We start from the raw sequence: 17686 nt of genomic DNA, 5'->3' as shown, positions 1-17686 counted from the left end.
GAGGGGAGGAAAAAAAGTGGTGGTCTAGGTTTTTTGGTAGGTGTCATGCATTTTCTCTGAGCTCCATATATTGTATCTTCTGTCGTATGTTAATTCTTAGCATTATACCATCTGGCTTGTTCCTTTTAAAAATATTTCTCTCATGTATGTAAATGCCCTTTTCAAAATGAAATACCACAGTGTGATTTCGTGATCTTTCAAGAATGATTAATCTAAATACATATGGCCACTGGCACAGGGCAGCCCTTCAAGTAGCAATGTTTGGAACCAGATTCTTCTCATACCTCAGGATCAAGGCAGGAGTTGCACGATAAATTGTCCCACTTGTAGTCTTTTTCTTCCTCCTGTTGTCCATTTTAAAACTTTCAGGCTGCTTGAGCTGAGAGATCTGTGGTTCTTAATGAGCACCCCAAATGCATTATTTTGGGATACAGAACTGCTTATACCTAAATGAGAGTGCTAAACCTTGCACACTGCTCCCGTTGCCTTCCCATTCCTAACTCCTAGCAGGGCTCAGCCCAGCAGCTGTCAGGTACAGGTCCAGCAGGTTGGTGTGATGCTCCACTCTGGCTCACCAGCAGCTGCTGGATCTCATTAAATGAGTGCTGGACTGTCTCCAAAGCCTGCACTTGGTTTACAGTATGCTACCTACTGTAGTGTAGCCCTGTTTCTCCCCCATCCAATTCGCTCATTCCCCACACCCTTGGAAGTATGACTTCTCCCTCTGTTAGGTGAATTTTGAATCCATATTTCTAAATTTGAGGGTAGCTACCCTACCTCACATACGCCCTTTTTTCGGCTTCCAACTTCTTATTACTGAGTGAAGTTCCTTTTGCTTGATTGCTGCTGGCACATCTGTTATCCACTATGCTTGCAGTGGCACCTAGGGGGATATGCAAGACCACCATGGTCTGACAAAAGGAAGTGTTGGAGGGCAGTTTCTTCTTATGGAAAGTTTCCTCCCCTGCACCCAAAGGTAGGTGTTAACTAAGCTGGGAGAAGTCCTAGACATGCTTCTGAAGGTACTGAAATTGAGGGTGAGCGAAAGGAATGGCACACAAAAAAGTTTGTGGAGAGAGAAATGGAGATACATTTGTAAGCATCAGTCCATTTTTGTGTTCTGGTTTGGTTTTAGTGCTTTCCCTGGAAAGAGGATTGGAATGGAAGCTATCTAAATACTTGAGTTTTCGTTACATTGCTTGAGATTTAGCTACTTTCTTGTGGCTATTTTAATGACAACAGAATACAGATAGTATAAGATATAGTCTCCAGTGGTTCCATTCATAAGAGCATCATATACTGCTGCATTGTAGATTTTATTTTCCCCTAAGTTACTTGATGAAAAGCATCTTTGGAAATAGGTGACTGATTTGTCTCCTCAGTGCAGCAGTTCATATATTTCTAACATATGGAGTGGCTTTATGGTGTTCTGGTACTAAAAACTAGCCTGTGAAATGTTCACCTTCTACTATAAACCCTTAGGCAACATGGATTATGATTTGCTGTCACGCAGGAGACTGTTTATGCCAGTAAATTTGAGTAGAGTTTTCTGCTAAAAAGTAACATGACAGCTATAACTTCCATTTGTCTGCATGGACCAGCTAGACTTGCTATGGTCTGTTAATCAGTTGTGTTGTGTTTATGTAAAGGGGTGAGAGTTCTTGAAGTCACTCTCTCTCTATCTTGAAATCAAATAGGCAGCTGTGGGAGATATAAAAATTTCAGGGAAGATAGGAACATGTCAGGGGAGGATATAAACTGGATATCAGTGCTGTATCAAAATATCTAACTGCTGTATGTGATTTTGTGCACAGCTTAAATAACATTTTCCTCTTAAAATGGTCATTTTAAAATGATCTTTTAATACATACTAAGGCCTTAACTACAATTTCTCTGTTAGGTCTTTAATGTGTTTTTGTAGAAAAATTGAAAGGAGCATGAGCTTTGCTCTGGTGAAGGCCACGATGCATTCGGTTTCTAAAGATGGAGTGTGGGGGTGGTAATTTGATCATGCAGCATGAAAGCATTTAGTTCTTTCCCTGAAGAATCTCCTGCAAGAGGGAGCACCTGTACACACAACACATGCAAAAAAATTCAAGCTGGAGGGCTGTTGATGAAGACTCTCCTCTAAAATGAAAACTTTGTTGTTTGAGTGTTGTTCAGAAAGGAACCTAGTAACACACTGATCTTTATAAATCATTTTAAATATTCAAAACTTGAACTGTTGTTGCTGAAGTGTGGATCATGATTTTCACAAATGAAAAGAAAAAACATTAAAAAATTAAAGGACTCTTAAAATACATTCTTTTTTTTTAATAAGCAAATCCAGGGGGTCGGGGTGGGGGAAAGGAAGAGCTTTGAAGTCTCTGAGATCTTTTCCCTGAGGTCAGAAGTTTCTGATGATGTAACGTACAATACAGACCAAGCCTTCACTTATCAAGGTTAAAGTTGACGGAGCTTGTATGAACTTGTCAATCATAGGAAGCAGGCAAAAACAAGCCAGCTGTTGTGAGGCATGGCTTTGAAAATCCTCTGTGTTACAGTAAATGAGACACAGAGGTTGAGACAGATTCAGTTCTGCGAGGCTTTCAAACTGGCTGGCACATTTGCAAGGATGCAGAGCTCACATATCCAGTGAATATGGGTAAACAGCTGTAAATCCTGGTAAGATTGTCTTGTCTTCAGTGTTACAAGTGTGAGAGAAACAGCTAGAGGCACATGCCTTAATTACCTTTTTCTGTCAGTTCTGAACAGAAATTTGCAGTATTAATTCATACAGTATTTCTTTTGTTCTCCAGGTCTTTGAGTACAGGCTGCATCTTCTGTCCCTATCAGCAGAAGCTACAGTGGCAAATTAGGAACGATGCAATGCTTGGTACAGGATTTTATTTTGCTTGGTGTTAGTTGACTGCTCTGTTCACTGATGGGTTGGGAGAAAAGGGAAAACGTGAGTTAATTCCAGCTAAGATGCTCTGTGTGCATATGCACACACACACACACGCTGTTTTTAGCAGCTTTTGTTTTCACAGTTGGCATCATGCACACTGGAATTAGAAGGCAGTGCCTTTCAAAAATACTTTTTTTCTGGACTGAGGGCTGCAGTGCTGTTGTTGTGGCTTGGGGTGCCAGGCTCGGGGTTCCTCTCAGCTAGGGGTGGTGCAAGAGCGTTTCATCTTGTTGTTTTCCTGGCAAGCCTGTTACTGTGAGTGCAGGCTTGCACGAAGACCTTTTCCACAGCAGCAGAGGAGATACTGGCTGGGAATTGGATGTGACTATTGGAAGCAAGCGGTGAGTGTGGCTCTGAGTGAAGAGATGGCTATTGAAATGTTTGCATATGCGTGTTAATTAATTTAAATAACTCGTTTAGGATTTTTTTTTTTTTTTTTTGCGTTTAGAGATGAGCTACATGTTCATTTTGGTGCCTGCCTGAGAAACCCAGGTGACAGCTATTATTCATAAAGTGTTTCATTTTATAGCTTCTGTTCTGTTACCAAATTTTTGTTCAGCTGCAAGCAGCTGTTTTCAGTAGTAGTAGCAACAAGAAAATAGAAACAGCATATCAGGAAAACAAAAAGTCTAGATGTAAAAACAAAATATCAAAGGAGTGGTAACTGGAATGTAAGGTGTTTTTTAGTAAATTGATAAAACACTCATTTTTCTTTGAGCTTTTTTTAATGTGACTGTGATTTCCTTGTTAGCAGTGTTGGAAAGTATTGTCTTTTGTCTCTGCAATGGTTGCCATTTGTGTAATATGATGGCTCTTGTTACACTGTTGGGATATTCTGATGATTGAATTCAGTGTGTAAGTATAGAACATATTAACCGGTTGACTTAAGTGAGCCGAAGTCATTTTAATTCCATGCAGGCAATCCCCTGTGTGCTAGGACAGGCATGCAATAGGTAAAGCAAGTAAGAATACAGCCATAAAAATTATCTTTTATCATTGATTTTTTTGATATGCAGCAGAATGGAGGAGGGGCTTTTATTTTCTGAACTAAGGAAAGAAAAACATCCCTCCCTCTGCCCTTTCCCACAAGATTCTTCCCTTCTGCATAAAGGCCCTGTGCTAAGAAATTTAATTTTTATCGGATTTGATTTTTACTGTGGACCTATGTATTGTGCTGTTACCCGTGGCTGGCCTATGTTTCGTCCATCAACACACCGGTGCTTATGTACTGCAGAATTAAGAGTGGGTCTGTTGAATTTATTTCTGATTTTCATGGGGAGAGAGGTAGCATTTTTAGAAAGCATGTGAGATGGAAACCCATTGCTGTGTATGTTGCCATGCCGGCAGGACAGGAGAGAAATTCTGGTGGGATCGACAGACTGGCAAGCAACGTCTGTTATGATATTCCATTCTGCGATAAAGCCAGGTGATAATGCAAGAGTTGTTAAGCTAGAGCGACATTTTGCTTTATCACATTGTGTGCAACAACTAAGCTGTATTTAGTGTGACTGACTAAACAGATAGCTGCCATCAAGTCGCAGATAATGTTAACAGGCATGCAGAGACGGAATTGGAAAAGCAAGACTCACATCATGATAAATGGGTTGTAGCTTAACAGGGATGTGCCATGAGGTATGTTTTGTGAAATATCTTGCTGGTTTTGTAACTTTGGTGGTACCTTCACTTGTCTTCTGAAGTATGTCAGGGTGCTTATTTTTATTTTTTTTTACTTGTATAGTGAGAAAACAAGCATTCTCATCATTTGGCATTCATTATTCTTTTCATCTTAACACATGCTTTGGTTTTAGGCCCGTTTGCTTCAGTAGTGCTTGTGGGATGCTAGTTGCCATCATCTCTCTCTTCAGACCAAGGCAGTGAACTGCTCTACTGCTTTGTAGTGGCTTAACATGCGGTGCTTCTTCCTGGAGTAATCATTATGGTACAGCCATCATGGTGATTAAATGATCCATTTTCTGGAGGGTCCTTGATTCTACACATTTGTCTTTAAAGATTTCTAAGTAGTTTTGTAGTCCAAGTTACCATTTCGCATCTTTGGAATATGCTTCATGTGTTACTGTATGATGGATAGTGCATGCAGTACTGATTGGGTAGTGATAGGAGATACAGTGCTCATCAGAAAAATGGACCACTGGTAATATAATTGCCCTTGTATTTAATGTCTGAATTTCAGTATCTGGTGTCAGTGGCTCCTTTGTGTTGCAGTAGTAAAACCAATTTGAGGGTTTCAAAACCTTTGGGGTCCTGGAGCCTCTGAAAGAAAAAGCATATGGGACTCAGATGAGGATTCAGATACCTAATAAAAGAAAAATGTCTGTTTGTGAGTGAAGTGCTGACCCAGGTTACAATCCACAGAGATCTTGGGTTTGATTCAGTTGTCTGAACACCGGTGTCTGGTGAGATCTGAAACATCCCAGTGTATCCCACTTGGCTTCCAGCTGCCACCTCTTAGTGGAACTGATGCCTTTGAGTCTTTAACGTTTCTGCAGTGGTAGAAGTCACCTGTGTTTAGGTAACTGAATTTATCCCCTAAACAGTGAAAACAGTGTGTGATTTGCTTGTAGATGCTACTTTAGGGTGAGCTGAATCCATTAGATTGCATTGACCATATCAGTATGGACTAAAACATGTTGTTAGACCTCAGACTTTTTCCTCAGTCTTACCCTGTGCGTCCCATTCCAACTTCGTAGCATCCTGTTGTGATCTCAAGCAGAACTATACTGGATAGAAGAAACTACCTTATTTGTAGACTGTTGCAGAAGTACTTTTGGATCCCACTATGCCAAGTGCTAGGCAAATACACAATGAAAACACAGTTTCAGCACATAAACTTCACAGCTGATAAAGCAGGGTATCGGCAAGGGCTCTGCCATTAAGCAGGGTTTTGGCATAAGCAAAGACAGTGTTTCACAAATGCTTGAAGCCACATAATTATCTTGTTTCAAGCCAGGTCGGTTACTTGATCCAGCTTTCTGTGGGGCTGTACAATTCCTGCTGCTAGTACAATGGAGAGAGCAGGAAGGCAAAATCGGAGTGAACTAAGAAGGGAGGCAAAGTCAAGGGGGACTAAAAAGGAGACTGCCTCTTCTGGCAGAGTATCTGCATTTAGGTTAGTTTAAAGGAGCTGCAAAACTGTGGCCTTGATTATGAGGGAGTTATTTTTATTGTAGGGTGAGGGCTTTTATGGAGGAGTCCTACACAGGTATGAAGGCCTTTTTTCCAGTGTAGCTTGTAGTGTTTGAGAAGGAATTTAAGGTAAATCGGAAAGAGCCACTCCATTTGCTGTCTTTTTTCTAGTAAGTCAGTGCAGGACATATTGTTTCTTACATAACCATGCTTATGTTTTATGGTGAAAGTTCTGTATAGAAGTCAGGTCCTTAACAAATGATGCATTTTTAAAATGTTGGCATTTTTGCAAAGCTTATCTAGTCTGGGAGACCTGGACAGGTCTGCAAGACCTGAACAGGCTGTAGAGTTGGGTAGGGAGGAACCTAATGAAGTCCAGCAAATGTAAGTGTAAGGTCCTCACCTAGGGAGGAACAACCCCATGCACCAGTACAGGCTGGGGCCTGACCTGCTGGAAAGGCAGCTCTGCAGAGAAGGACCTGGGAGTCCTGGCGGACAGCAAGTTGACCATGAGCCAGCAGTGTGCCCTGGTGGCCAAGAAGACCAACGGGATCCTAGGGTGCATTATGACAAGTGTGGCCAGCAGGTCAAGGGAGGTGACCTTCCCCGTCTACTCTGCCCTCGTGAGGTCACATCTGGAGTGCTGCGTCCAGTGCTGGGCTCCCCAGTTCAAGAGAGACTGGGAACTGCTGGAGAGGGTCCAGCAGGGAGGGCTACGAAGATGATGAGGGGACTGGAGCATCTCTCTGATGAGGGAAGGCTGAGAGAGCTGGGCCTGTTTAGCCTGGAGAAGACTGAGAGGGGATCTTATCAATGCATATAATTATCTTGAGGGCGAGTGTCAAGAGGATGGGGCCAGGCTCTTTTCAGTGGTTCCCAGTGACAGGACAAGGCACAATGGGCACAAACTGCAGCACAGGCGGTTCCACCTGAATATGAGGGGAAACTTCTTTAACGAGGGTGACAGAGCACTGGAACAGGCTGCCCAGAGGCTGTGGAGTCTGCTTCTCTGGAGATAGTCAAAACCCACCTGGACGTGATCCTGTGCAACCTGTTCTTAGTGAACCTACTTCAGCAGGGGGATGGACTAGATGACCTCTAAAGGTCCCTTCCAACCCCAACCATTCTGTGATTTTAAATTTGCAGTGTCTTGTGGCAATGTTTGGCTTGGCCTGAAGCATTCTCAAGAAACTGTAAATCAGAGGATAAAAATCAGACACATTGACTTGATCAAAGCGACTTGCATTTATTGGAATATTTCAATCAGATCATTCTACCTCTGTGTCCAGATTTAGTCAAATCCTGAGTATGGGGCAAACGAAGGAGGTGGTTTGGGGTTGTTTTTTTATGGCAACCAAAAATGTTATCCTTCTGATAGGCATCTGTGCATAATGATTTGTTTTCATAACTGCTCATTGACTCCACTGGCAGGCCCCTATTAATGGCGCATGTGTGTGTGCGTGCATGTGTGTATGTGTGTAGTTCTCCATGGTTTGACTTGTATGTTACCTGCTCTGGTTTGTTAGAATAGCCTGTTGTGTTATTGCTGGGGGGCCTGGGGATGCCCGGGCTGGGGAGAAGACTTGGTTGATTTCCCCAGCTTAGTGTTTACTTGGCTTTTAGATTTCAGTTGTGAGTGCATATGCCCCAGCCTAATCAACCCAGAAGGAAACAGAGAGATGTACTTGTCCATCTGGGTAGAAAATCCCTAGTGCTGTTATGGAGATACACATTTCCAGCCCCATGGTGGTATGTGGTGGTGGTAGTGTGTTGGGTGGCTGTGGCCATCATGTGGAACGTGCAAGCTGCAGAGCAGAGCTTCTCCTGAGCTCACCTGGCTGATGAGTGCACAGCCTCTTGTCTCTCTGCACAGACCTCCTCTGGTAGAGCTGAACCCCCTGTGCTTGAGAGCTTCTTGAAAATGTGGAGGCCTGGCTTTTGTAATGAGGCAATTCCTTCTTTTCAGTTAGAAGCGCATTTTGGGTTTGTGCCCCCCACCATTTAGATATGAAGGCTCCTATACCTAAATACCAAAAGCAGGTACAGTAGTAACTCATGTTAGCCTCCTGTACTAGACTCACCCTTACCGAATACCGCTTTGTATCAGCAGCATAAGTGTGTTGATTTCAGTTCCTCTGCAGTTCACGTTGAGTGGTGCAAGTCATCTGGCAGTCAAAGCTGTAATGTCATCGTGTGCCAGAGACAGGGAATGTGGGTGAGCTTCCCCAGTTCTGTTGCATCAGGAAGGCTTTTTATTTTGCATTTGCATGTTTATGGCATTGTATCATGGGGATGGGGGAGCTTTGGGTTTGAAGATAACGTAGAGTTCAGTGGTTTTGATGATGACTGGTTTTTTATCTAGAATGAAAGTGTCAATTATAGATAAGTCAATTGTCATGTTTTAAGATGATTTAAAACTATCTGGCTTTGTGATATTTTGATTATAAACTATGAGCTCCTTTCAGTGATCCTTTATCTTTGAGTAATCCAATGGGCCTCATTTCCGAGACAGTTGTGTTCTAGGCATATCATTACTTGAAATGCTGGCAGATTTGAAGTAGCTTAGTGGACTTCTTGGTATTGATGATAATGTAACACCTTTGCAGGTTCTTGCCACTGTGTTCTCCTGGGGCTTGAAGCTTGTTTTCTTTTCTTCCTTTCTGAACAGTAAGCTCAAATCTCTCCAAAATAATGTGATAAGCATGTTTTGCATGAGGACCTACTCACACTGAATGCAAACTAGCCTCAGTGTTGAACGTAGCCACCTTTCCTCAGACCCATTTTCTGTGGCACTGCAAAATGTTTGATTAATTTCATGGAAGCTGTATGAAGGCACGTATGTAATCTCTGAAATTTATCTCCACACTTGCAAATGTAGCATCTCTAAATTTGTGTGCTGTGATTCTTTATTTCCTTTTACTCTATTTTGGAAGGTGACAGGACTACTAAAAAATTAATTGCTTCTGAGCCAGGGTAATATTAAACAAATTTGGTTACATGCTTTGGATATGTAAATGTGTCAGATCAGTGTTATACTCTGTCCTGTTTGCTTCCACCAGCATGCCCACTCCCGATGTGCATGCAAAGTTCAATATTTACTTTGCAAGTTGGCTGAGGTAGTGCATGTCATTTATGTCTTTGCAACACTTTGTGCCATGCCCTTGATTCTTCTGTGCACCCAAGCGCAGCTGTCAAACTGTCTTACTTTGTGGCTTATGTATGTGAAGATGAATGGAGAGGCCTAAAGAATATTTTGGCCCAGGTTAATTAGGAGAAAATTGTGCTCTACATGAGTTATGTAGACAATGAAAAATCCTGATTTAAACACAGTAGGCCTGCAGACTTAATTTGGTAAATATTTCCATTAAAAATAGTGGAACTATTTACAGGCCCAGTTCTGCTTACGTTGAGCTCACTAGGGAAAACCAGCTGACTCTAGAGATGCCATGTAACCAAATCTGAATAGTGTTGGTCTTTCTGGTCTTGTATGATTTTACTTTACAAAACTGTCCTTCATCTATTGTTAAAATACGGAGTCAGTAAATACTGTTTTGTGAAACAGAATTGACTCTGAATTTGTCAGACAACTTGGAAGTTGTCTGAACCCAGTGCTCTTAGTGTTAAGAGCAATATGAAGAAATCTGAGTTCAAACAATTAATCTTCTCATTCATCTTAAATTGAAAATTTACCCATTAGAATTGAATTTTAAAATTTTAATACTTCACATGAGAGAGAGAGAGTATGTATGTAACTGTTCAGAAGTTAAATTGTGAAAAAGCCATCTCTCTTGGAAGTACATTGCTACTTTATTAATGACATGTAAAAATCAGTGTGAAGTACAGTTAATTTAAAATCTCATACATCAGCAGTTTAATGACAATGTCCATATATTTTTAGAATTTTAGAACTTTAGAAAGTGCTAAAATATCACAGATTCAAGGACTAAAAATACAGTAATTTTGAATGTAATATGATTGTACAGATGTGAAAGTAGAACCTGCATCTTATCAGTTGTCTTTCCACAATACTTCATTTTAAAGATTTTTTTTAATGTTTTAAAGATGTTTTAATTTAGTTAAAAGAATAATGCAGTATGTCACTTTTTTATTTCTTCTTGAATTTAAATGGACTTTAACCTATTACTTATTTTATGTGCTTTCATCTCAGTTTTTCATTTTCATACACACTGATGTTAACTGCCTATAGACTTATTCTCAAAACTGGTACTCTAATGTTACCTGTTTACATTGGAAATTCAAGCTAACCTTATTTTACAAATAGGCTGGGAAAGATGTCTCTTTCACAGTCCCCTCAAAAGAAAGCTTAGGCAGCACATGTGTACAGGGTTACTATTTCAAAACAGAGAGACCAGCACTATCAGTAGCATAAATTATATTATCAGCTTTCTGAAGCCTTTTACTTCTCTGTTGCAGCCTCTTTTCTAAGCTCAGTGTCTCTTCAGCCTCCTTTAAGCAAAAAGCAAACCTGTCTCCTCTCGGGGCTCCAGAGGTACACTTCCCCCCGCCCCCTTCTGTTTCTTTCCCAATTTGTCTTTATCTGGTGAGCACAAATGAACTACTTGTCTTGTGGCAAAGCACAAGCCTGGAACTGCAAAAGTCTTGTTTCCCGGATAGAGAAATAGAGAGTCTAAAATTGGAATAAAACCAAAAATATTTCTGTCTTAAGATAAGGCCTTTTTGGCCATTGTTTGTTATTTGTGCTGACAGGACAAAAGAAGTTCAAGCTTAAAATAAGCCTGACTAGAAAATACTATCCTTTCTAAATTTCCTTTTCTCTCCTTTCTTCAGGAAATGCTCATTTTCCCTTTCCCAGTATTTCAGTTTTGGCAAATGTTTGTTCCTTTCCTTTTTTACTAGTTATGCAGAAATTCAACCTCCACATTCATAATTCAAGTTCATGGTATTCAATTCACATTTTAAATGACACTGAAGTATTAATTTTGCACATAGAGAAGAAACTTGTTTTCTGCACTTCATTACTGACTCTGAAGCAAGAACAGGATTACATTTTAGTATTAGGATTCCTCTTCTCGAGACAGTTGTATTTTCTACCAACATTTGCACGTTCAGCTCTGCCACACACGCCAGCGCTGGCAGTTAGATTAGGTACACTGAGTGCCCATACATAAGAGGATGTTTTTTGTGCCGTACAGTTACCGTAGATTGGAGGAGTTGGTGTTAAATGTTGGACGTGATCTCGGTGTTCAGGCTTCCTGGATCAGTGCAGTGGCCTTGTGCCGAAGGAAGTAAATCAGCAGCACACTAACAATATGTTCTTCTCTCTAGGCAAGCTGACACAGGGGCCCTGGGGGAAAACCCATGGGAGAAGAGGGATCAGCTGGACCAGAATCTAGGCCACAAGTGGAAGGCATCTGTCAGACCTTTGCATGTGCGAGAGCCTACGGTTCTGCCTCTTGAGAGTCGAGGGAGGTCTGGGACATTGCCTAGTGATTACCGATACTCTCAGGAAAACGTGAGTGAGAAGAGTAAGGATCGTAGCTTGCCTCACCTCCCCTGCTGTGAGCCGCGGACCCTGAACAAGAACCACTCCTGTCTGTCCCAAGGGAAAGGAGAGGAAAACCATAGGGTAGAGCCAGCGCTGCTGAACAAGAAGCGTGGACCTGCTCCTCAGAGGCCACCACCACCTAAAAGAGATAAATACAGGCGACCCGATAATTCTGCGGCATCGCTCGGCACCTCTTCTGAATCTCTGCTGACAGCAGTCAGCCGGCCCTTTCCATCCTCATCCCCCAGCTGTGCCGAGGTATTTGCTAGTCACTCCTCTCTCTGTCAGTGTCCTGCAACTTTCAATGGAAAACTGAAGAGTGCTAATCCACAGCAGCTCCAGCAAGCGTCATCCACGGAGAATGTTTGTCAGCACTTAGAAGAAAAAACGCACCTTAGGTCTGAGTCTGTATTATCTTCCAAGTATCGGTATCTTCAAAAACCTGGCATGGAGACATCAAGGTCCCCTTCTCCTCAGTTTGCACCACAGAAGCTCACTGATAAACCCCCTGTGTCTGTACACGATGAGAACCCAGCCAGGTACTAGAAGTAACTCCTTTACTATTTTACTAACACTGTTTGCCCGGTTAGACCTTATTAATGATTGACTATTCATTTTCTTTATTAAAAGCACATCCTTCAGGTTCATTAAGCATGAACCATCACAGCATGTCCTAAAGAGACCTAAGACTTGTGTGAAATTCCAATTGGTACTGCTAAAGTCCTTCAGCTTGTCTGTGGTTTCTTTAGTTGAGTGACACTGCTCAGGTGTTACAGCTGGTAGTTGTTAGAAAATAAAAGGGATAGATTCAAATGGATTTTCCACGAGAAGTTTGGGCAAAATCAGAAGATACCCTGTCATCATTTCCCCCACCCAAGTCTGGATATGAATATGTAGGGTGGTGTAGGGACAAAGCAGTTGTGGGAAGGGAAGCTGTATCCTTTGTGAGAATTTCTGTTTTGAAAGTGCACACAATAAGGTACGCTGCCAAATCATGGCTGTTCTCATGTTGCTTTTACGATGAAACACGGCACGCCAGATCGTTGATGGAGGGGTCCGCAGCACTGTTTGTGTTGAGATGGGGTAAAGATTCAGCAGGAGAACATCAGTCTTTTACCAGGCTAGATTAACTCAGAATTAGACAAACCTATTGAAATTAATTGAGTGCTGTGTCTGTCATATGCTGCTAAAAGGCTATTCGCCCATAAGATAACAAACTTCCAGGAAGCTCAGGAATCTTAGTTTTCATAAAACCTTCAGCACTATAATTCATGATTAAAGAATGAAAACAAAACCTCCGAGCTGGATGAAAGCAGAGGCTGCTTCTCTGAACAAGAGCAGTTAGAGCTACAAAAAGTAGCTTTTCTCTTCTGTAATGTAAATAGTTGAGTAGACTCAATCATGCTGCTTTCCAGTGTGCCTTATGACATGGAAAACATTAATCACCTTTTTTCTAAACTTGTCTTGGATGTTTTTCCTCTTGTAACCTGAGGAAAAAAATGAGATTTCATCCTGCAGTGTTTTCAGCATGAAGTAATAATACAGTTTACTGTAAGAAGTGTAACATGTCATGTGAACCCTAGCATCGATGTGCAGAGGTAGATGACAGTAATGACTTCCTTAATATATTGCTTTATTAATAGATACTAAGGATGCATAGAAAGCTAATTGTATTTGTCCTTCCTTTTTACTAAGTTTTAATGTTGAAATTCGCACTGTTTGCCTAATTATATGCCCATATCTGAATGATAATACACTTGTCCTGCAAATCTTCTGTTAACATTTAAAATTCTTAAGCCCAGAAACCTTTTGTTTGTGCATAATGTATTGTCCTCAGTTAATAATTGCATTACTCTATAAAATAGATAGGGCAAGAAAGGAGAGATGTGCGAACCATACCTCTGAACCTTATATATGGTGTTTATTTCATATGAGTAAAGTAAGTCAAGCAGTTTTATCTAAATACGCAATTCATTAGATTTGGCTTATTACTTCTGTTGGGTCCTTGCATATGAGCTTTTGAACATGCCAGTTTGCATGCTGTGGGCACTGATGTTTGATGGTGTCAACATGTAGCTGCTCACTCGTCTTTAAGAGAGGTGTCTTGTTTATCAACAGGATAAACTGAGTGAGTGTGCAGGGTTTCCTGCAGCATTTTAGGTAGAACAGTGTAGTGTGGCAAAATATCAGTGGTGAGCAGAACCCAGCTATTTCCAAAGACAACTACTTAGCAGTGATAAAAATGAAAAGAGTGCACCAGTAGATGTGCATCAGTAGATTTCAAGTAAACCTACACTCAGGTCAACGAGTGACTGCTCATGGTGGGAGTAAAGCTTTGTAGTGGCCACAACAGAGTTGCTGCAAATCAAAATTTCATGCCGCAGTTCCACAAATAGAAAACCTTCAGAATCAGGAGGATAGTGATTGCAGAAACGGAATTTCTGAAGCACCTGTTGTTGAACTGGCTTTGCTCTAACTGAAATCAGTTGGCTTGATGCCTTAAGTATGTGGAAAATCTTTTACTAGGCTAAGAGGAATGTACTTGGAGTCTCAAAACAGGTGCTGGGCACTTTAGGTAGAGAATTGCAGTCAGCTCACTTCTCTCCAGTTGCCCCACACACACTTATGCACACATCTTGTATTTCCCCCAAATTCAAAAATGTGTTCCTCTTCAGGGTCTGGTAGAGGCCAAAAGGTGCGGGCTTTATTTAAAAGCCAGCAAAAGAAAGGGTTGGGGGCAGTAGCCAGCCTCTGCCTAACTCTGCTGCAGGCCGTAGGAGAGCCTAAGTCTCTAGGCAGGGAGCTGGGGCTGAGCGAGCTCTTTAAAATGACAGTCACCCTGACAGAATGGAAGGGAGGGGGGTTCAGAAAGGTCTGGAAAACCTGCCCTAAAATTTGGATCAGTAAGCCAAAGCATGTCTGCAAAGCACTTGTGGAATGTAAATACCTATTGGGAGGTTGCACATTGATTCAGAAGCGAATTTACCTTTAAAAATATAAGATGCAACTTCTGAAAAGTAGGAAGTCTGAGTTTGCTACTCCTAACAGAAATACAGCACAATGAAGTATAGGTTTATTTTTAAGGAAAATGACACACCCACACTTAGAGGAAAAGAGTTGTAGTATGTCTTGGTCACTTGTCTCAAAGGCAGCAAGTTATCCAGCCAGATGAAACCAGATATTTTAGCTAGTAGGCAATGTTCCTTTACTTGCTGTAGAGCTTCCAAACCCACATTATGACAATAATTTTAAACTTTCTGCAAACTCAGAACCACCAAGCTAGACTTCAGTTTCTTACATGGTTTACATACAGTACAGATGTTACAGCAATGTTATTTAACATGTTATTGTCCAATGAAAAAAATCTAAGTTAGCCTCATATTTAAATAGCTTTCTTTACTGACTGTCCCAGGTGGCCCTTTGTGCTATGCAGTACAGAATTTTTGCTATAAGTGTCCCTTAAAAGGAGTATCCAGAATTGTGTATTGCCCTCTTCGGTGGCTGATTTTTATTCTTTAAGTAGAAAACTAGGACACTGTGGTGGGCTCTATTAAACTTCAATATCTTGTGTGAAATTTTACAAATACAGATTTTATTTTATTTTTTTAAATCATGTAATTGAGTTTTGAATGATTTCCAGGTTTTCCATGTGTGATTATTTGTTATTCTTGTAGCTCAGCAAAGGCCTAGACTGCAGGATGCTTCCATCTGGTGTGTTGTCTCTTCCCTTGGAAGAGCTGGGAATTGATGTGGGGGCATCACAAACTCCCCAGGCAGCTAAGCTGCCTGTCAGGCCAAAAGCTGAGGCCCCTGCTGGATCTGTGTGAGGCAATGAGGTTGAGCTTGAGGCGTGTTTTCCTCTGTATGTGCAGCAAAAAAGGGGTAAAGTGTGGTTTGGCAGCACTGTCTCACATCTGAGGCCTGCCTGCTGAGAGTGGACCCCTCATGTTCATGGAAACAAACAGAAGTCGTGTACCGTGAATATTGTGTGAAGCTGATGTTCGTATTACTTACAGATAATATTTAAAATGTGTGGGCAGAAAAGAAAACATGTAGGATTAGAGTTTGAGATACAGTGCAAGGAACGCTCCATGACCTCGATCTCTTAGCTACCTTTTTCCTACTTAGGCTTCCCCTCTGATTTGCAGATAAGAATTGAGATGTAAGTTTCTTCCATTTCTAAAGATGAATTTTCCTTATTTTCCAGAATTGAAAGGGTTATAGACAACAATACTACAGTGAAAATGGTTCCCATCAAGATAGTTCATTCTGAGAGCAGTGCAGAGAAGGAGAGTCGGCAAAGCCTTGTCAGTACTATGGAGCCTCCTGCTTTACCCAGTGGTTTGGAAAAGGACCAAATTAAAACACTCAGCACTTCTGAGCAATCCTATTCACGATTCTGTGCTTACACCAGGCAAGGTGTAGAGCCAGAGCCGGAAGCCAGAACCAAACCAGCTGACCCTCAACCAGCTGAAGAACCTGGGAGCAACTTGAAGGACAGCAGTACTGCCACGCCAGCAGTCAGCTATGTAAAGGCCAAAGAGAAGACCTTTGAAGACTGGAAGTCAGAAGAGCTAGCCAGAGAGATTGTGGGAAGAGATAAATCTCTAGCAGACATACTAGATCCTAATGTGAAAATAAAAACAGCAATGGATCTGATGGTTGGTATATTCCCTAAAGATGAACACCTCCTAGAAGAAGCTCAGCAGCGCAGGAAGCTGCTGCCGAAAGTTCCTTCTCCAAAAATTTCGGAGGAGAAGTGAGTATTATTTTCTGTAGGCCAGCGGTTCCTTGTAAGCTGCTATCCAAAGTGTGTCAGTTTTCCTAGGGGGCTGGAGGTGAGGCTCTTCCTACTCGTGAAGTTTGGGACTTTTCTTAGGATAGCAGTTAAGGATAATATTGCTAACAATACCATTAATGACAGAAAAAAGAACAGTGTTGTACAATATGAAAAGTTTCCCAAGACCTGGTTGAAAACTCTTTGTGTGAGGACTTAGGGAGTAATTAACTTCTCCTATTTCATAGTGATTAGATATTTTACCAGGATCATCTGGTTTAGGAACTGGATAGAGAAGGAACGATATTTTAGCCTTTTTTTAATGTGGTAAGAGTTTACAAAGACAACTTGAAGTTCACATGAGGCATTTCCTGGAAATGAATGAGAACAAAGTAAGAAAAAAATTCAGTTCTGTTAAATTCCATCCATGTTGGTGTTCTGTGGGTCTTTTGTTTTCTTGATATGAATTATCAAATTAAGTTCTAGCCTTCTTGAGAAGTTCATGTGTAATTCCACAATCAAAAAGATGAATACTGACATTGTAGTATCCCACATGTGACGATCTGAAAGGATACTCTCTCTGACACCAAGGTCTTTGTACAACTCGGTAAAATGCAGCTTTACATTTTGTTTCCAGCTAAGAGATCTTAGATCCATTTCACTCATTGTAATGGTGAAAGGTCTTCTGCACTACTGCAGTTTTAGCTTTTGGTGGGCATGTGCTGAGTTCATACACATTTTCTTCCCAACCAGTATTTATTTATACTGTTTACATGGATAGTGGCTTTCTGTTGAACCCCCTGCTTGCTTGGTGAATTGATGGCTCTAAAAGATTGTCCTTTCTTTTCAGTGATCAGGGTGTCAAGTCAGTTAATGAAAGTTTTGACTTTTTACCAGGAAAGAGGAGCAGAGCGCGCCATCTGCCATCTCCCTGACAACCAATTCTACTTACTACAGCACATCTGCACCAAAGGCAGAGCTGCTGATTAAAATGAAGGACATGCAGGAGCAACAGCAACAGCAACAGAGCGAGGATGATTCTGAAGATGAGCTGGATCATGACTTGTCAGAAAAGAAGGTAAAAGACATTTCTAGAAGTGTGATGGGAGGCTCTCAGTTGTGTGCATTTCATTAATTATGAATTTGCTAGGTAAAATACCCCTAAGTAAAAGGCCTTATAGATGTACAGGATCACTTGGAAAATCAACCTGGGGCTGGTTTTTTTTTTAGGGGGTGGGGGGGTCTTAATTGTCCAACTGTAAATGTAGGAATTTCACATTAGGTGCTTGTT

General features: G+C 41.3%; 1 protein-coding gene across 2 annotated transcripts in view; it reads left to right on the top strand.

Moving 5' to 3' along the window:
• Window positions 1–17686, top strand: part of SHROOM2 (shroom family member 2) — a 127591-nt gene that overhangs the window by 98834 nt on the left and 11071 nt on the right. For both annotated transcript variants that reach the window (XM_037377494.1, XM_037377495.1), the window contains 3 exons: window positions 11399–12157; window positions 15826–16377; window positions 17293–17473. In XM_037377494.1, the coding sequence (XP_037233391.1) occupies window positions 11399–12157; window positions 15826–16377; window positions 17293–17473 (1492 nt within the window). The remainder of the gene's footprint in view (window positions 1–11398; window positions 12158–15825; window positions 16378–17292; window positions 17474–17686) is intronic.

The sequence above is a fragment of the Falco rusticolus genome, chromosome 2 (assembly GCF_015220075.1).
Source record: "Falco rusticolus isolate bFalRus1 chromosome 2, bFalRus1.pri, whole genome shotgun sequence".
NCBI lineage: Eukaryota > Metazoa > Chordata > Aves > Falconiformes > Falconidae > Falco > Falco rusticolus.
The sequence above is the reverse complement of the archived record's forward strand: the minus strand, read 5'-3'. Positions and strand labels throughout refer to the sequence as shown.